At 35.5% G+C, this 21,384-nt stretch overlaps 1 protein-coding gene across 1 annotated transcript; it reads left to right on the plus strand.

Moving 5' to 3' along the window:
* The first annotated feature begins 6,537 nt into the window (after positions 1-6,537).
* Positions 6,538-14,579, plus strand: LOC127549942 (alpha-1-antiproteinase 2-like). The gene is made up of 4 exons (XM_051978441.1): positions 6,538-7,601; positions 8,938-9,208; positions 12,300-12,447; positions 14,312-14,579. Exons 1-4 carry the CDS (start codon positions 6,965-6,967, stop codon positions 14,510-14,512), a joined length of 1,257 nt encoding a protein of 418 aa, XP_051834401.1. The 5' UTR covers positions 6,538-6,964; the 3' UTR covers positions 14,513-14,579.
* The last annotated feature ends 6,805 nt before the right edge of the window (positions 14,580-21,384 follow it).

A 21,384-nucleotide genomic window follows, 5' to 3' on the forward strand; every position in this document is an offset into this window, starting at 1 on the left:
TATTTATACACACACATTCATTTACCCATATGTAAACATGCATCTAAAACAATATTAGTATGGCTGATATATAATGTAGATTTTTCTCTTGATCGCATCTTTAAGTTTGTCTTTGTCTCTATTCCTGATCCTTGATGTAATGTTTGTGTATATCTCTTTTTTCCTATCCCTACTAGCTCTTTCACTTTAATTCTGTTCCTTAACTTTGCTTGGTATTATTTAACTTCCCTCCATTCATGGATCCTTCCTTGTCTTCTTACCCTACTCTTTGCTTCTCCTGGCCTTATCCCTCCCCACTTATTTCTTTGTAGATTTTGGAGAGTGTTATATCCTTCCTGTATTATTGCCTATTTAACCCATTTCTGATGTTAGTAAGTTTTCAGAACTATGAGCCTCCCTCCCCCTATGATGTTTCTATTCTTCCTTGGCACTTCATTTGTATATATAATTACTATTTTTACCTTTCTCTTGATGGTTTTGGTTTTTAGAGTCAGATCATACTCAATTCTGCCCCAATCTTTCTTTTGAGCTACCAAATTACTGATTCTCAATCTTAAATATATGGTACACCTTTCCATGTGAAAAACATAAACAATTTGTCCATGTTAACTTCCTTGAAATTAATTTTCTTATATGTCAAATTTTCTGAGTTCAGAATTCATTGAAAGAAAGTCCTGAAAATCTGCAAGTTTGTGAATGTCCATTTTTAAAATTCAATATTGTGGCTAATTTTGCTGGATATGATGTTTTTGGCCATAGACCTAGTTCTTTTGATTGCTGATAGATATGATTCCAGGATCTGCAGTCTTTTACTGTGACTGCTGATAATTCTATACAATTCTAATTGTAGCTCCAGCATCTTTGAATTTTTTTCTTGTTTCTTGGAAGATGTCCTCTTTGATCTGGGAGTTTCAAATTTTGACAATAATATTCCTATGTGTTTTACTCAAATGATCTGTTTGAGGTAGTGATTAGTGGATTTGTTTTCTATTTCTACTTTCTCCTTCTTTCCAGGACAATTTTCTTCAATTATTTATTGCATAATTGTGTCAAGGCTCTTTTTTTTTGTTCACAGTATTCAGGTAGTTTAATTATTCTCTTTTTCTTTTCTTGATCTGCTCGCTAAATCTATTGCTTTTCATATAAGATATTTCACATTCTGTTCCATTTTTTCATCCTTTATATTCTGTTTTGTTATTTCTTGGTTTTTATAGTTTTGGCGCCTTCCCCTTGTCAAATTTAATTTTCAAAGAGTTATTTTTTGTCTTTAAGAGTCTGTATCTCCTTTACTAGTTGATTAACTTTTTTCATATTGTTTTTCTTGGATTTTTTTTGTTTTTCCTCAATGTCTCTCATTTGATTTTTTTTTTTTTTTGGCTGAGGCAATTGGAGTTAAGTGACTTACCCAGGATCAGATAGCTGGGAAGTGTTAAGTGTCTGAGACCAGATTTGAACTCAGGTCCTCTTGACTTCAGGGCTGGCACTCTATCCATTGAGCCACCTAGCTGCCCCTCTCATTTGATTTTTAAATTTCTTTTTGAGTTCTATAAATTCTGTCTGGACAGGAAATCATTTAACATTTCTCTTTGGAATAGAAGAAGTATTTTAACTTCAGTGTCTTCCTCTGAAGATGAACCCTCATCTTCCCTATTTCCATAATAAGTTTCTGTGGTTGGAGTCTTTCCTTTGCTGATTAATTTTTTTTTCATGACAAGTATTAATGTAAGTACCTTTAGTCGTGGGATGACTGCCTCTAGCTTTACTTCAGATCTCTCCTCTGACCTGGAAACCACCAAAACCAAAACCTCTAAACCAGACCAAAAACTCTACTCTCCTGCATGTGCCTGCAGCCAGCAGCATCCCTACCCCACTGCCTCTGTAGTCACTGAATGTGTTGGTTCCTTCTCACCCAGGGCCATGTCTCTGCAGTACAGGTGGGCCTGGCATTACTAATTAGCAGATATTCATTCAGTCTTCTAAGATTCAGACCCTTACTGCACACATAGTCAGGAAAGTGAAAGTTTCTGTGGTTCTTGCTAAGGCGTCAGCCAAATCCAGCCATCCTCAAGGCTTCCCATTTGGTATTTCTGTGGAGATAGCCTGGCAGTATTTTCCCTTCACAATAGTTAAACCCCATCCTGAAGTCATTTTTCTGATCTCAGGTTGTACCAGGAAGACGTTTGTTCTTTCCCAGGTCTTCTTGATCTTTCAACAGTCTATGTTCATCTGAGGCACAAATTTGTTCTGTTTGTAAGAAAAATCTGGAGAGCTTGAAATTTAGAGACTACTCTACCATCCTCTTAAAATCCTCTATTCAATATTATCTTCAATTACAGTTAAGTTCTTTCTTGGTGGACAAAACTTCCAAACTTGGGTCTAAACCCAAAAGACCTACAAATGAAGGGAACATTTTGACTCCTTCCACTTTTATTTGAATGCAAATTTCAACTCAATATAAAAATAAGTTCATATATAGGAAGATCCAAAATGAAATAGCATGTTTTGGGAAACAATGAGTTCTTCTTTAATGAATGTATTTAAATAAAAAAAAATTGATAATCACTTATCAAGGATATTGTAAACAGGTTTATGGTTTTAATAGGGGGTAGCCTAAATTAGCACTTTTTTGAGCTTTGGATAGTCTGGTGAAAACTATAGGTCCCTTCTCAGAATAATATATTTATGTGCATAAAGTAAAATACATCGGATTACAAAAAAAAAAAAACTAATTCTTTTGAAACACAATTATCAAAGTTTGTTTTGGTTTTGTTTTTTGGCTTTTTTCTTTTCAAAAACCCAGGTTTAGAAGACATGGGCCAAATGAATTCTTAGCTCTAACTTCTAACTCTAATTGTATTATTTTCATTCTGAGACATAATAAAATATTAAAATATCTATTGATATAATTTTAGACAATTTGAGCTTTAGTTTCCTAGTCTAAATTTGTTTAGTTGATTTTTTTTAAAGGATCCTTTCCAAAAAACAATTCTAGAGAAAAATCATTGGACTAGTTATTTCTAGTTCCAGCTCTTTTGATAACTCTTGTTTTATTATTATTTTTTTTTAGTGAGGCAATAGGAGTTAAGTAACTTGCCCAGAATCACATGACTAGTAAGTTGTAAGTATCTGAGACCAGATTTGAACTGAGACTTCAGGGTCAGTGCTCTATCCACTACACCATGTAATTGTTTCATGTTTTAATTCTTTTTCTTTTCTTTTGATAATTCTTTTTACAAACTTGGGCAAGTGACTTTATCTCTCTAAAACATTTTATAGGGCTAGACTAAAGATGTTCTAAGGACCTTTCCACTTCAAATATTCAAGTTTATATGTAGACAAGAAGATCTCATCAACAGTGAAAGCTTTCACTATACTCCATAGAACAGTCTCCTCCTTCTTTCCCAATGGAATGTTCAGCATTAAACTATTTCTGACTTTCTTGGTTAATTAGAATGATACCAGAATGGTATTGGGCTATTTTCAAGTTAATTTTGACCAGCATTACACAAGGGGATATGATACCTTTGGCTTTAGGGCATATATAAATGTGTGGCAGCTATACTCTCAATAGTAGTATTTTTGTTTTGTTTTGATTTGGTTTGTTTACTCTCCCACAGCAAATTTGACATGGAAAGTTCTAAAAGGGAAAATCCTTTTTTATTTCTATGAGTCATGACACCAACTTCTTTCTTGTGCTAGTTGAATACTGACCATATTTTACCTGAGAATAGATAGAATCATAGATTTATAGAGCTGAAAGAGACCTTAGAGATCACTGAATGAAACACTTGCTACTCCATTTTTAGAGGTTCATCTCTTTAGCTTGGATTTTTATCCCTTGCTCATTAAAAATCCACTGTGGGGTGAAGAGATAATTAGGGGGGACTACACAAGTTATTTCCAATTATTTAAACTCCAATGAATGTGAATCTTCTGAGAGTACAAATAAACATAGAAGGAGAGAAAACAAGGAAGAGGTCAGTGTACTCTGAAGTATAAAAACAGAATAAAAGATAAGGCTTTCCTGAGTAGCAATGTCACAGTTTCATTTAATTGTTAACCCTCACACTGATCTCTATCCTCTAACCAGTGTTTTAACTAGGAATTCTGGCATCTGGGGCAACTGTGACACAAAAGGAAGTGTAAGAAAATCCCCTGTGCTATGATTTATACTCTTTTCTCATTCTGAGTCCTAGTGATTCAGTTTCAAGCTGCCCAAGTAAAAAAATTACATTTCCATTGCTACCAGGCCCTAATTTCTGATCCTCAACCATTCCCTTTTCCTGGAATCTTCCTAGAATCCTGCTATATTGTGAGCAACATTTTCTTTATCTTAAACCATGACCCTACACTACACATCTTCTGGCACTTATAGAAACTTGAATCCAGAAGAATGCTAGTAAATGTTTAACAATCAGCTCTTGGGGGCAGAAGAATATATACTTAGAACACACTGTTAAGTATAACCTTATAGATATTTATAGATATATAGCTAGATAATCAACAAAACAGTAAACCAGTCCCTGATTTGTAGCATTTGCTGATTTCTGAGGTATAAATGCTCACACTGCAAATTTCACAATTGGCTCTTGCCACCAGATGAGCCAGATCTAGCCTGTCACTTCCTGACTCTACCTGAAAGATATTACATCTCTGGAAATAGGTGTTCTTTCTCTCAGATCTCTTGATCCACTGGGTCAAGAATAGGAGTAGAATAAATATAACTTGATCTTCACTGCCAATCCAGATTCTCCCTCTACTTTTCTCCCTTAGCAAGCTTTCTTCCTCTAAGGGCATACTATATATTTATATACATACAGTAGTCCTAGAGGGTGGTATCAACCAATGCCCTTTGCAAGATCATCACTGTCTCCACTCTTCCATTCTGTCTTATCTTTTGTTCTGGGACTGTTACTTCAATGAACATATTGATATTTTCTAAAACACACGCTAGTATCTGCCCAAAATGTACCCTGTGGAACACTTCAGCTCACTACCCTCTCCATTTATTAAAGCAGATGGGTGGCACAGGTTACAGAGCATTAAGGCTGGATTCAGGAACATATGAGTTTAAATATAGCTTCAAATACTTACTAGCTATAAATGGGCAAGTCACTTAACCTCAGTTTTCCTCAGTTACCTCAACTGTAAAATGGTAATAAATAACAGCAAGATTGTTGTGAAAATCAAATGAGATGTTTGTAAAATACTTAGCATTGTTCCTGGCTTCTAGTAGGCACTAATTAAATGTTCATTCATATCACTTTCCTCTCCATCTTCATTTCCAGGCTGGTCCTCTCTCTACCAAAGGCAACTAGATGATGGAGGGGATAAAGCACTGGTCCTGGAGTCAGAAAGTTCTGAATTCAATTTCAGCCTCAGTCCCTCATTAGCTGGATGATGCTATGCAAGTCATTTAACCCCTATTTGATTTGAGTCCCTATCTGTAAAATGAGGACACAATGGAGAAGGAAATGTCAAACTACTCCATTATCTTTACAAAATAAAACCTCATGGATAAATCCATAGTCACAAAACAGATAAATAACTTAACAACAATTTTTCTTTACCACAGGTTCTAGCCTACAGGAAAGTTGAGAAACTTGGTAGCTCCCAACTCTAAGGGAAAGGAAAGTCCCTAGCATAAGGGAGGCAGAGGTTTCCAATTTCTTCTTCCTAGACTTGCCTTCTTTAATTGTTTTCTCCTGTGCCATGAGGTGCTCCTTCACTGCATAATTGACATGAGGACAGGGATCTCCAGCCTAAGGCTGGTGCTTGACCCAGTTATGGATGGCCTAGACTTGGAATCAAAGGATGTAGTTTCAAGTCTCAGCTTTATCACTTACTATTTTTTGCACATATGGCTTTGAATATGAACTATATAATGAACTGGTTGAACTCTGTGACAACTAAGGTCCCTTCCAATGATCTCTTTGGGCCATAATATCCCTGTTCACCTGGGCTATCATATCCTGCCTTGGCCTCTGTTTGGAGGCAGCTAAGTAGCATAGTAGATAGAATACCAGACCTAGAACTGGGAAGATCTGAGTTCAGACTTGAACTCAGACACTTACTAGCTAGGTAAGCCTGGACAAGTCACCTAACCCTGTTTCCCTTAATTTCCTCATCTATGAAATGAACTGGAAAAGGAAATGGAAAACCATGGCAATATTCTTGCCAAGAAAACCCCAAAGAAGGGTCATGAAGATTCAGACATGATTGAAAATGGCCAAACAACAAATAAAAGGCCTCTGTGCAGTACCTGATTAAAAAATGTCTTTCTACATTTCCCAGAAAAGCCCAGCCTCTATTTCCTGGCATCTGGAGGACTAAGAAATGTCTCACATATTTGTCCCCATCCTTTTTTGCCCCAACATTCACTAGAAGTGATTCTGGTGCCCAGGAGTTTGTTGGAGCTCTCTCATATAGACTTTCAATGTGAGCATTTGAACCTTGGAAATTTGTAAATGAAACAAGTCACAGATAGATTTATTATTTTATAGATTTTTCAGACTTAAAATTGATGTAAAAATATTAATAATGCAGTTTAAATTTTAAAGTGTGTTCTGCATTCATTTTTCAGTGCCAATTATTAAATATTTTATTATTAAACAAAACCCTCAACCTCCTCCAAAACCTTCTACCCCAGTTCCCAAAGGGTATGAGATGGTAAGATACGACTCCAGACCACAGCAGGAAAGAAGAACTGCCCCCTCAGATTTTGGTGTCAAAGAGAAAGCCCTAATCTCACTACCCTAAGTGCATCTGAGCCTTCATCTCTTGAAAATTAATTATCCACTATTTTAGATGCTGTAATTTCTCCTCTTGCACTCAGTGTTGATCAGTAAATAAAAAAAAAAGAGTATGCATTTACATTGCACAGAATTCAGTTACAAACCTCATGTTACATTAAGTCAGACATTTTAACAAATATCATAATATTGTTTTTTGACTTATTTTAGAAATGTTCCAAAGGAAAATGCAGCTGCCCCTCTACCTGCTCCTGCTAGTGGCCTGGATTCCAAAAGCTATTTTCTGCCAAGAGCAATCTGATACTGAAGAGCAGAGTACTCAGGCTAACCATGAACTGACCTACCACAAAATAAGGCCAGCAAATTCAGAATTTGCTGGAAGATTGTTAAAGTTCTTAGTTTCTGAAAATCCTCACAAGAATGTCTTCTTCTCTCCCTTGAGCATTTCCACTGCCTTTGCCATGCTCTCCCTGGGGGCTAAAACATCAACCCTAACTAATCTTTTGGAAGGGCTGGGTTTTAATCTCACAGAGCTTCAAGAAAGGGAGATCCACAAAGGTTTCCGAGATCTTGTCTACCTACTGAACACAACAGAAGGCAACATTCAACTGGAAAGTGGCAATGGCCTCTTCATTGATAATCAGCTAGAACCACTCCAAGAATTCTTAGATGATGTCAAGAACTTGTATGGAGCTGAAGTATTTGCTGCAAACTTCAAAGATTCTGAAGATGCTAAGAAGCAAATTAATGATTATGTTGATAAGAAAACACATGGAAAAATTCCAGAATTACTCAAGAGTCTAGACCCCAGCACAGTAATGTTTCTCATAAACTACATTTTTTTTAAGGGTAAGACTTCTTGTATGCAAGAGTATGTTCTTCTTGTTCCCAATTTTGAATATGTCTGAATCTCAATTTATATAATAAAGCTTTGTTCTTGAAAACTGCACATAAATCAAATGATTATAAATCAAATTTTCCTTAAATTATGTTATCTTTAAGCAATAATGTATTTATTTTAATTTTGTATCAACTATTTTAGTTATTTCTTAAGTTAAAAAAATTTTCCCAAGTTGACTCTACTGGGAAAGGACACCTAAAAGTTTCTCAGTCTATCTGATAACCTTCCCTTCATTCAGGAATTACATGTGTTTAACATGTATTAAATGATGTGTTTAACATAATAACATAATACTTGATTTTGAACAGAGATGATCTGGGTTTAAATTCTAGCAATGATGCATTCTACTTGCAATGACTGTGAGGGAAAGTAATTTGCCCAACTTAGAAGAATGCCTTTGTAAAGCAGAAAATCCTCTATGCAAGATGAATATAGTCATTGATCTTTGTGATTAGTTGAAGGTTGGAGGAGACTTTGTTTTTAACTGTAACAAAGACTTAGAAGCCTACCTGCAACATCGGTATAATAAGGTAAGTATAAAAGTAACCCATCCCATAATTCTGAGAAGATTGGAGTTCTTTGTTGGTAGTAAGAAGATGATCATAGTTGGGCAATCACTCCCTCAATATCCTATTTTCAAGAAGGGCGCTGGGTATGGAGTTTTATCTAGTTATTATACATCAGTTATTTGAAGTATAGAGGAATGACTTTTTGTGAGGTTCAGGAAAAAAGCTACTTTCCCTGGTCAAATTAAAAAGTTTCTGACATGCATTAGATGAAATTTCACCAAGTGAGTCTATTCTTACCAGTCTCTGGGAATGAATAAAGAGAAGGTTTGAGGTGCTAATTTTCCCCCCACATCTCTAAATTCTTAATTTGGAAGGCTCTCCCCCATATCTCTGCCCATGAAAATTATTTACCTCCTTTAAAAACCATTTCAAATGCCATCATTTCCAGGAAGCTTTCTTTGATGTATGCAATATAAATTAGGAACCTCAAAGAATTTTTTCATTACTCATCTGTGCTCTTATTGAGACATTTTTCATGTAATTATTTCTGTGAATAAGTATGTCCTGTTCTACTAGATTGTACTCTCCATGAGGTGTTTCTTTTTCCACAGGGCCTAACACAAGGTTATTTTTAGGCTGATAGTCTGGTGAATGGTAGGCACTTAACAAAATGTATTCTTTGAACTTAGTTGAATGCTAACTGGATGTTCCAGCACTCCTCAACATTCCCAGTTCACAAGGTTACACGATAATTTATTCTTTGTTTTTTCTGTAGGAAATTGGAAAACCTCTTTTAATCCCACCCTTACTGAGATGCAGAATTTTTATGTGGATAAGAACACAACAATACAAGTGCCAATGATGATGAAAAAGGAAAGATTGTACTACAGCCGTGAGGATGAATTGTTCTCTTCAATGGTTGTCCTGCCCTATGAGGGGAATGTCTGGTTAATTTTAATTCTACCAGATGAAGGCAAATTAGAGCAGGCATTGGATTCTATAATCACTAAAGGAGGAATAACATGTTCTAGATTTACCAAAAAAAGGTATGGGAGTAGGATTGCTAATAGTTAACAGCTATAATCAAGCAAAGAAATCACAAGTTAAGTTGTAAATGTTTATTTCATGCCAAACATAATGATAAATATTAAGATTACAATGAAACAAAAAAAAAGTCTCAGTCCTCATATTGTAGAGACAACATAAAACCAATTATGTTTGTATGAGATATACATAGTATAAATGGGAGGTAATTTAAAAGGAAAAACACTAACAGCTAAAAGAGAAAAGGGGACCAGGGAATTACTGTTACAGAAGATAGGATATCAAATGAGTCTCAACAGAAGGGAAGCCAGGAAGTGAAGACAAAGAAGTAGAGCATTCCAGACATGGAAATTAGCCAATAAAAATTCAGGAGTGTCATATGTTAGGAATACCAATAAGGCCAGTGTTTCTGGATTATAGAGTACATCAAGGGGAGTAAAGCTTGTTGAGGACTGAAAGTGGTAGATAGTAGAAGTAATCCAAGGTATGGATACCTAGCTAGGTATGATCAATGTGATAAGACAAAGATAAGATAAGTTTAGAGGATAGTGGAGTGGAGTGAAGATTTCCAGTTTGTAATATGTTTTATGCGCATTTCCCATTTGATTCTCACAACAATCCTTTTAGAACAGGAAAAGATAATGTCTAAGAACAGAGAAGTAATTTGCTGGGAACTCACAGCTTCTATCAAAGTCAGGACTTTAACACAGGTCTGAATCAAAAATTCTGTGCTCTGATTCTGTGTGAGGCTCTCCTCACACTGCCACAGACTGAAATGACTGTTTCTTCTTATCCCAGGAGAGTAAATCTTTCACATAAATCTTTCACAAAGGCCCCACTAACAGCTGTTTTTCCTGGTTTTTTTAAACATTTTGAATAATAGTGAAACCCTTAAGCTTACCACTTGTTATTCCTTGCTTGCTATATGACAGATTCACTCATTTTTCCAGTATACATATTCTTGATGAGATGCTACAATCATAAATAATATGCCATGAACTTCTTATATCTATCATAAGCCATTACTTTGGACTTCGGTGTTGAGTTCTTTTCCTTAGAGAATTGTAACAGTGAATATTTGAATCTGTATAGGAATTTAACTATACAGGAGATTTCAAAGAGCAAAAATAAATGAAATTGAAATGAAGGGGAACTTGGGTTCAAATTCTGCTTCTGGAATTTACTATTGGTACAGCTATGGACAAGTTACTTACATCTCTGAATTTCTCATTTGTAAAGTGGGTATAATTCCCATACATCTGCCCTTCCAGGATTACTGTGAGAATCAAATGAGATAATGTTCATACAGAGCTTCACAAATATTAAACTACAACATAAATCTCAGCAATTATAATTTTCATAACTACTCTATGAAGTAGATAGAATAATATTCTTATTTGATAGACAAGAACTAAGGTAAAGAGGGGAAGTTTTTGCCATAAGTCACAACTATATACTTGAAAGATCTGGTTCTTGAACATAAATCATCTCCTGCTTCATTTCTTTCTACCAGACTAAAATTTAACTTCTTTTATAAAATGAATTTATAACCAACAACAATGTCACAGGCAACTAAGAGTATTATTTTGTCTGAGATACATGGAATACAGAGAGCTAGAAGATATTTTAAAGAAAAATCTAATTCAACTCCATTGTTTTACATATAAAGAAAATGAAGCCTATGGAAAGAGTCTTTTCCAAAGTCAGGTACAAGTAGTTAGGGGCCAAACCAAAATCCAAGCCCCCTGACTCCAAACCTAGAGCTCTTTCTACTGTGCCATAACCTCTTTGGGGATGTGGGTGGCTGAATAAACAAGATAAATCAGCAGTATGTTTGCCAACACAGTATGGACTTTACTTATCAATAAGATTGCAGATGTCTTTCCAAAAGATTTTAATGAGAAGTATTGTGGCATTGTGGGGGGAAATCAGACTTTCTGAGATTAAATGCCTCTTCTACTCTTCCACCAGTGTGACATCAGGCAAATCCCTTAGCTTCCTGGTGCTTTGCTTTCCACATGTGTAAAATGAGATCATACATGCTCTTTCTAAGACTTTGTAAATCTTAAAGTACTATAGAAATAGAAACTATTATTAATCCATGTGGAAAAAGAAAAGTTACAAATTGCAAGAATTTAAAAGGCACCAATTAAAAAAATATTCTATGATTGAGACAGTGTGGTCACCAGGAGCATTTTTTTTTTTATTTCTACAAGGCGCTTAATTTGGATTTAATGTAGATGCTTCTAATCAATCAAAATGTGGCTATTGAATGTTTCTTCATGACCAGTAAAGCTCTGGGAGCTAGGTTTAGGCTCAAATTTCCTAACAAATAGATCTGTCCACAAGGCTGCTCCAAAAGACAGTGTGCCAGTTCCCCACCATAGGAAGTCTTCAAAAAGAAGTCCCTAGGAAACCAGATAATTAAAGAATCTGAAAAATAAAGGACGTCAAAGGCCATCTAGTCCAATTAATTCTGAATATGAATTGCCCTTCAATGGCCCAAAGAATTGGACACCAATAGAGCAAGAGTTTTTAATATTTTTATTTTCAATTCCTGAAGTCTTTTGGGCTAAGTAGTGAAGGCTATCGACTTCTCAGAATAACATTTTTAAATGCCTTTTTAAAGCTGCTTTAAGTGCTTAAAATATGCTTAAATGCTTCAAATAAAATAAAAGTGATTGAATTAGAAAAAACAATTCTATTGAAACAATTTAAAAAATATATTTTAAACAAGTTCACCAATCACACACACAAACACATCACTAAAATCCTACAATGGTTCTACCCCTTGTTGGGAATGACCTATAGAAGGTAGTAGAGAGGATTTCAGTCAAGGTACATCTTGGATTAACATAACTTCTAAAGTTCCTTTTAATTCTAATATTCTGTGATGCTTTGAGGAATGGAAATAAAAGCAGTCTTCCTCTGTAAGGAGCTTATAATCTCGGTGTTGCTGTTCAGTCATTTTTCAGTTATGATCACAAAAAGTCGGAACAACAAAAAAATCCATTGCTTTGGGGAGCTGAATCATTTAGCAAACAGCAAATAGAGTAGCAAATTTGAGTTCTTTCTGGGTCTCTTTTCCAATAGGAAGGTGAATGTTTATCTGCCCAGGATCTCAATCTCCACCACTTATAATCTTGAAGAAATGCTTCCCAAAATTGGCTTACGAGATGTGTTCACTAATGACGCAGACCTCTCTGGCATCTCCACACAATTCAAACTACGAGTTTCCAAGGTGAGTCAACTCTGCAGATTTTATTTCTGAGGTGTACTCTATCCTTACTGAAAAAGATCATTTTTTAAAAATATATAAAATGAAGAAAAAGAGCCTACATGTATAATAGGATTTGGCAGTAGTTTGAATATGTGTATATTATTCTATCCCAACTCCTTTAAACTCCTTTGTTTGGTTTATGTAGATGACCCTAGTTCTAAAAAGACATGTCAGAAGGACACAAGCTCTTACAAGTTCCACAAAACTGGAAAACATCAAATATAGACGTGGCAATACCTATAATCAACAAGACATGTATATCTATCATATGAAAAGAACAGTTAGATGGCACAGTGAATAGAGTCGGGAAGATTCATCTTTATGAATTCAAATCTCATATCAGATTATTATTAGCTATGAGACCCTTTTGGCCTCAATTTCCTCATCTGTAAAATGAACTGGAAAAAGAAATAGCAAACTCTTCCAGCCTTTTTGCCAAAAAATTCCAAATTAGGTCAGAAAGAGTCAAAAATGACTTGAAAATAACAGGAAGTTTGTTAATCAAAACAGGATTAAAGATTCAAAGCTTCAAGATCAGTATCCACCTTTTTGTATCATGTATTCTTTATAACTCATCTGATGAAACCTATGAACTCCTCAAAATAATGTTTTCAAGTGCATAAAATAGCATACATTGGATTGCAAAGGAAAGCAATTATATTGAAAGAGAGTTATCAAACCATTTAAAAAAAAAAAACAAGTTCATAGACTCTAGATTGGAAACCTCTATAGAAACAGTATGTGTGTGTGTGTGTGTGTGTGTATACTCTGTGTGCACTGTGTTTGTGTGTGAGCAAGTACAATTTTTTAAATATAGCCTAAAGAAATCAAATGTCTTATACATTCTCTACTTTTAGTTCTAGGTTACCTTGGACAGATTACATCTCTCTAGTCTTAAGTGTTCACACAAGTAAAAGGAGAAAATTGAACTAAGTGATCTCTATAGTTCATTAGATTCTATCTCAATATACTTCTACTCATTTTGTTCTTCTCTAAAGTACAACTTTCTGCTTTTCTCTTTTTCTTTATATCTCTTGTTTCTTGGAAATAAAGTTTAGGACTAGACTTCCACATACTATGAAATAGAAAATCGTTGCCTTTTCTGGCCCTAGCTTTTCCATAATAGACTTGTTCCCTTCTCTGTGAATCCTCCAGTATCCTTTAAATACCCAGGCCTCCAATACTTTCTTTCCTCATCTCAATCTGCAGGCATTGCTTAAATTCACCTTTAATTAATCCCAAGAAGATTTTACATTTTCAAACCTCATCTTCAAAGGTGCAATGTATTTTTATTGCTCAGTCATTTCAGTCATGTCTGACTCTTCGTGACTCCATTTGGAGTTTTCTTGGCAAAGTTATTGGAGTGTTTTACCATTTCGTTCTCCAGCTCATTTTACATATGATGAAACTGAAGCAAACTGTTAAGTGACTTGTGCAAGGTCACAGAGCTAGTAAGTGTCTAAGGCTGGATTTGAATTCAAGAAGATAAATCTTCTTGACTCTAGATCTGGCCTTCCATGCATTGCAGCACTACCTACCTGTGCAATGAATAGTTTTGTTCAAATGACTTTACCTTATCTGGCCCTCTGTGCCCACAATAAGAGACCGGAGCCACATATTCTTTTGGGTTCCTTCTATTTATACCTCCTATGAATTTCAAGTTTTTGGGAGTAAGGTCATGAAGATATACTACACGTTCTGGAAATTGAAATAGATTCATCCTCTCCTATTCTGCCCTTGCATAGAAATTCTGTTAGAGACTTGCTTTTAGGTATGCCAGGTTAATCATTACCCAGAGTGACAATGTGTATCTTTCCCCTACCAGGTATTACATAAGGCGGCATTTGAAGTGAATGAAAATGGCACTGTGGCAGCTGCTGCCACAGGCATAGGAATCCAGCGTTACATAGCCTTTCAACCTATCATCATGAAATTCAACAGGCCCTTCATTGTATCCCTTATGGATACAAACATTCACCAGCACTTATTTGTGGGGAAAATTGTCAATCCCACAGCCAAATATTGATGGATTAAAGTTAGCTATGACTCAGAAGCTACTGTTGCAATAAATAAAAATAATAACTACAAACCAAGATGAACAGTCTGTGTTTAGTATTTAGTATAGTCTCCACAAAGGATCTTCAACTAATCAATCCAAAAGCATGTATTAAATATCTACTGTGTGTTTTGTCAAGCACTGAGGAAGGAAAGGAAAAGTATTTTTAAAACTCACATTCTTTTTATTAGTTTTTTTTTCAGTTCCAAATTCTCTCTCTCTTTTCCTTCTGTTATATATATATGAAATCATATAAAACATATTTCCACATTAATTGTTACAAAAAATTTTAAAGCATGAAAAATTTAAAAATAAAAGATGCTTCAATATACATTCAGAATTCATTAGTTTTCTCTTTCAAGGTTGATAGCATTTTTCATCATGTATACTTTGGAATTGTCAAGGATCATTGTGTTGTTTGCAGGTAGCTAGGCAATACAGTGCATAGAATTCTTCCTGTATTCAGATATTCAGACTTCTAGTGCCTTCATCAGCCATGCAATACCTTAACCCCTAGTGCAACACCAGACACAAGAGTCTCTTATGGGCATCAAGGCGACAGCAGTGCAGCACCAGGTAAACAGCCAGGGGTTGTAACCTCTGGTACAGAAGCTTGAACAATGCCCCTTTCACTTAGGAGCAAAGCTCAAATTTAAAAGGGAAAAGGCCAAAACAATATCAGCAAAAAACAACCAAAAAGAAATCTGACTACAAAAAGTTATTGTGGGGACAGGGAAGATCAAGACACAAACTCAGAAGAAGGCAACAATGTCAAAACATCTATTGGCAAAACCCAAAAGAAAAATAGGAAGTGATCCCAAATCCAGAAAGAACTCATATAAGAGCTCAAAAAAACCTTTAAAATAAATTAAAGTGAATCAAGAGAATTATGAAAAAAAGGATCAAAAGTTTTGAAAAAGAAAATAACTACTTAAAAATTAAAATTGGCCAAATGGAAAAAGGAGACACAAAAATTCTTTTTTTATTAAAGCTTTTTATTTTTAAAACATATGCATGGATAATTCTTCAACATTAACCTTTGCAAAACTTTGTGTTCCAATTTTCCCCTCCCTTCCTCCCATTCCTTCCCCTAGATGGCAAGTAATCCAATATATGTCAAACATGGTAAAAATATATATATATATTAAATCCAATATATACATACATATTTATGCAATTCTATTGCTGCACAATAAAAATCAAACCAAACCAGAAAAAAATGAGAAAGAAAAATAAAATATAAGCAAACAACAACAAAAAGAGTGAAAATGCTATGTTGTGAACCACTCTTAGTTTCCAATCCTCTCTCTGGGTGTAGATGTCTCTCTTCATCACAAGATCATTGGAATTGGTCTGGATCATCTCATTGTTGAAAAGTGCCATGTCCATCACAATTGATCATTGCATAATCTTGTTGTTGCCATCTACAATGATCTCTTGGTTCTGCTCATTTCACTTAGCATCAGTTCATGAAAGTTTCTCCATGCCTCTCTGAAATCATCCAGCTGATCATTTCTTATGATAATAATATTCTATAATATTGATATACCATAACTTATTTAGCCATCCTCCAACTGAGGGGCATCCACTCAGTTTCCAGTGTCTTGCTACTACAAAAAGGATTGCCACAAACATTTTTGCACATGTGGGTTCTTTTCTCTCCTTTAAGATCTCTTTGGGAATATAAGCCCAATAGAAACATTACTAGATAGAAGGATATGCAGAGTTTGATAATTCTTTGGGCATAGTTGCAAATTGTTTTCCATAATAGTTGGATCTGTTCACAATTTCACCAACAATGTATTAGTGTTACAGTTTTCCCACATTCCCTCCAACATTTGTCATTATCTTTTCCTGTCATCTTAGCCAATCGAAGATGTATGTAGCGTATCTCAGAGTTGTCTTAATTTGCATTTCTCTGATCAATAATTATTTAGAGCACCTTTACATATGACTAGAAATACTTTCAATTTCTTTATCTGAAAATTGAGACACAAAAATTCACATCAAAAATCAATCAAATAAAAATTGAAAGAATAAAAAAAATAGAAGACAATGTAAAATGCCTCATTGGGAAAACAACTGTCCTGGAAAATGAATACAGGAGCAACAATTTCAGAATCATTGGACTACCTGAAAGCCATAATCAAAAAGAGGCCCTGGACAGCATCGTTCAAGAAATTATAAGAAGAAAACTTCCCTGATAGCCTGGAACTATAGGGAAAAATAAGAATTGAAAGAATTTACCAATCACTTCAAGAAAGAACTACAAGGAACAAACTACAAGGAACATTATAACCAAATTACATAACTGTCAGGTCAAGAAAAACCTATTACAATATTACAAGCTAATTCCAGGAAGAAAAAATTCAAATATCAGAGAGCAACAATCAAGATTACACAGGACTTAGCAGTAAGGAAAAATAATTGTGATTTTCATAATTTTCAAGATGGTATGTATAATGAATATACTAATTAGATCTCTCAGAGCTACCATTTCTGGATGGAGTCAGAATCATACAAGTTTGAAATGATCAATCTTTGACAGTGCTCTTCTGTGAATATTAAGTGAAATGAAACAAAGATTATTGAACCTGTTCTCATCACAGAACTCTGGTCCTATCCTTCCACCGAGTAACAATTTCTGTGACTTGAAACAATCACTTAAGAAATGTTCTCACAGGACTAGCCACATTGTTCTAGCCAGCTTGTCCTGGGAAATCACTTAGGCCCTGAAAATGATTATACTTTAATCTACCTTCCCCCCTACTTCCCACTTATGATTTGTGTATAAAATGTCTACCTTTCCTGAAACAGGAGGAGGTCCCCTGCCTAGGAGACAAATTTCCAGTTTGCAAACTGTATTTCTCCCTCTGAAATTGCTGCTTCATCTCCCTCTGAAACTGCTACTTCATCTCTAAAAAACAAAGAAAAAAAAATACTCTAAGCCTGTTTGTGCAGCTCCAGCTACTGACAGTTTAGAGATCAAGACGTAAAATTCTGTTAACAGCAGCTACAACACTAAAGTATCACACGTGATAGAACATGATATCTGAAAGGCAAAGAAGCTAGGACTACAAAAAAGAATCACCTACATAACAAAACTAAGCATAATAATTCAAGGGAAAAAGGATCGTTTAGTGAATTAGAAAGAGTTTAAACTTTAATAAGGAAAAAATCAGAACTGAACCAAAAAATATCTCTAAAATCAAAATCCACAAAAAGCTTTAAAAGGGGATAAGGGGAAAGAAAACATAAGGGATTCAGTGGAATTGAACTATTTACATCCCTATATGGGAAGATGATATTTGTAATTCTTTAAAATTTTACCACTGAAAGTTAGCTAAATGGAATCTACATAGGTAGAGGCTATAGATATAATGTGAATCTGCAGGAATGACAAAAAAAAAAATTAAAGGATGAAAAGGGAGTACACTGAGTATAAAAGCAAGGGAGTGATAAAAAGAGGTAAATAATTTCACATGATAAGGCACATGAAAAACTATTACAGTGGAGGGAAAGATGGGAAAGTGAGTAATGAGCATTGCTTGAACCTTATTATTGGCAGTTTTGGCTCAAAGAGGGAAGAATATACATAAATAGTTGACTATAGAAAACTTTTACCCATCAGTAAAGTTGAAGGAGAGGAGACTAAATAAATGGAGGTAGGGACTGACAAAAGAGAGGGCAGATCTAGAAAGGCAGTAGATGTAAGCAAAACACTGTCAAGGAAGGAAAGTTGAATACAGAGAAAAGGCAAATAGGAGGAAAAATAGAATGGAGAGAAATACATAGTTAGTAGTCATAATTGTGACTATGAATAGAATAAACTCTCCCATAGAATGGAAGCATATAGCAGAGGGGAGCAAAAACTGGAATCCTACAAAATATTGTTTTTAAGAAACAACTTTTTAAGGCAGAGAGACGCACAAAGTAAAGATAAAAGGCTAGGGCAGTATATCCCATCCTTCAACTGAAGTAAAAAAAATAGCAGGGATAGCAATCTTGATCTCAAAACAAAGGCAGAAATAGAACTAATTAAAAGAGTTAAAAAAGAAAGCTACCACTTGCTAAAAGTTACTATAATTACTTGCTGTCTAGAAGAGGGGAAAGATGGGAAGGAAAAGAAAAAAAATTGGAACACAAAGTTTTGAATGTTGAAAACTATCTTTGCACGTATTTTGAAAAATAAAAAGCTATTATTATAAGACTAAATAAAAGGCACCATAAACAAGGAAGTAATATCAATAGAACATATATATACATATATATGTATGTATACATATATATATATTAAGTGGTATAATATCCAATTTTTTTAATAATAGTTTTCTTTTTTCAAAATATATGCAAAGATAGTTTTTAACTTTCACCCTTACAAAGTGCTGTTCCAAATTTTTTTTCCCTCCTTTCCCCTCCCTCATCTCTGTTGTCTCCTCTAGACAGCAAATAATCCAATATATGTTAAACATGTGCAGTTTTCTGATGGAGTAATTGTATTTCCACAATTATCATAGCATCCAAACAATAAGATCATACAATGATTAATTCTGATGGACATGGCTCTCTTCAACAATGAGATGATTCGTGCCAGTGCCAATAGACCAGTGATGGAGAGAGCCATCTGCGTCCGGAGAAAGGACTATGGGGATTGAAGGTGGATTACAACATGGTATTTTCACATTTTTTTGGTTGTTGTTTGCTTGTTTTTTGTTTTCTTTGTCATTTTTTCTCTTTTTTGGTCTGATTTTTCTTGTGCAGCATGATGATTAGAAATACGTATAGAAGAATTGTACATATCTAACATATATTGGATTATTTGCTGTCTAGAGGAAGGGGTGGGAAGAAGAGAGGGAGAAAAATTTGGGATACAATGTTTTGTAAGAATGAATGTCGAGGGGGACTTCCGGCCAAGATGGCGGAGAGGAAATACACTTCTGTGTAACCTCCGTGTTTTTCTCTCACTATTCATTTCATTTCATGCCTCTGAATTAATGCTCGACTGAAAAAAAACCATACAATTACTTACCAAGAGAAACCATCCTTGAGACTCGTCAAGAAAGGTCTGTTTTTGCGCGAGGGCGGGGACGGTATTTGGAAGCAGTCTGCGGGCAGCAGCTGCAACCAGAGCACAGATAGCAGCTCAGAACCGGGTAGAGCGGAGAGGGGGTGGGGCGCGATCGCAGCCGTCTCTGCGGGGAGAGCTTTGCTACAGGAGCAAGTCAGCAGCCCAGCAGAGAAGCTAAAAACACCGGGGGTGAAGAATAAAACCCCAAACAGCTGGAGTCTCTCGGGACCTGACCACCCCTCCCCCACAGTGTCTTAGCCCGCTCGGATCTCAGAGCGCTCGGATCTCAGCGCGCAGGCGCCATAGCACAGTAGGACCCGTGCCTCACGAATACCCTGCCCCTCCCCCAAAGAAAGCAGCCTCCATTCAAGGGGTTTTTTTCCTTCTGTTTCTTTGATAGTTTGTCTTTGATAAATAGACAGAATGAGCAAGAAACTGAAAAAGAATTTAACCCTGGACAGCTTTTATACAGATAAAGAGCAGACTCCAAACCCTGAGGAGACTAAAAACAAACAGTCCCCAGGTGAATCCCCAAAGGAGGAGAACATATGTTCCTCAGCACAGATGAATCTCATGGAGGAAATTAAAAAGGCTCTCACAAGGGAGCTAGAAGAAAAATGGGAAAAGGAGAGGGAGGCTTGGCAAAAGAGCCTGGAGAAGTCAGTTAAAGAGAGAGTGGATAAAGAAACCAAATCCTTGAAAAATAGGATTGGTGAACTGGAAAACAAAATTGGCGAAATGGAAAAAAATTCCACAGAACAAAAGAACTCAATTGGACAATTAGAAAAAGATCTTAAAAAAGTGAGTGAAGAAAATACCTCACTGAAAATCAGGGTCGAACAATTGGAATTGAATGACTCGAGGAGACAAGAAGAATCAGTCAAGCAAATCCAAAAAAATCAAACAATGGAAAAGGATGTGAAATACCTTCTGGGGAAGACAACAGACCTGGAAAACAGATCCAGGAGAGACAACCTGAGAATCATCGGACTTCCAGAAAAGTATGATGAAAAAAAAAGCCTGGACACTATCTTCCAGGAAATTATCAAAGAGAACTGCCCAGAAGTCATAGAAACAGAAGGTAAAATAGACATTGAAAGAATTCATCGATCCCCTACTGAAAGGGATCCTAAAATCAAAACACCAAGGAATATAGTGGCCAAATGCCAGAACCCTCAGGCAAAGGAAAAAATACTGCAAGCGGCTAGAAAAACCCAATTCAAGTATCAAGGAGCCACAATAAGGATCACCCAGGATCTGGCAGCATCCACATTAAAGGATCGAAGGGCCTGGAATATGATATTCCGAAAGGCTAAGGAACTTGGTATGCAACCAAAAATAACTTACCCAGCGAGATTGAGCATCTTCTTCCAGGGAAGAAGATGGACATTCAACGAAATAAGCGAATTTCATCTATTTCTGATGAAAAAGCCAGAACTTAACAAAAAATTCGATCTACAAGCACAGAACTCAAGAGAAATCTAAAAAGGTAAAGATTAATCTTGGGAACTATATTTCGGCTGTAAAGATGTATAAAGAATACATGTATACCTTGTTCTAGAAACTAGATGTGGAAAGGACATTGTACTAGAAAAAAGGGAAAGTGGGGGTACTACATTTCATGAAGAGGCAAAGAAAACCTAGTATATCTGAGAGAAAGAATGGAGAGGGATGAAAATAGTGAGTATTTTACTGCTTTCAGAATTGGCATTAAGAGAAGAATTTTAGACATATTCAATCTATGGTGAAACTTCTCCCACCTCATTGAAAAGTG

This window comes from Antechinus flavipes, chromosome 2, assembly GCF_016432865.1.
Source record: "Antechinus flavipes isolate AdamAnt ecotype Samford, QLD, Australia chromosome 2, AdamAnt_v2, whole genome shotgun sequence".
NCBI lineage: Eukaryota > Metazoa > Chordata > Mammalia > Dasyuromorphia > Dasyuridae > Antechinus > Antechinus flavipes.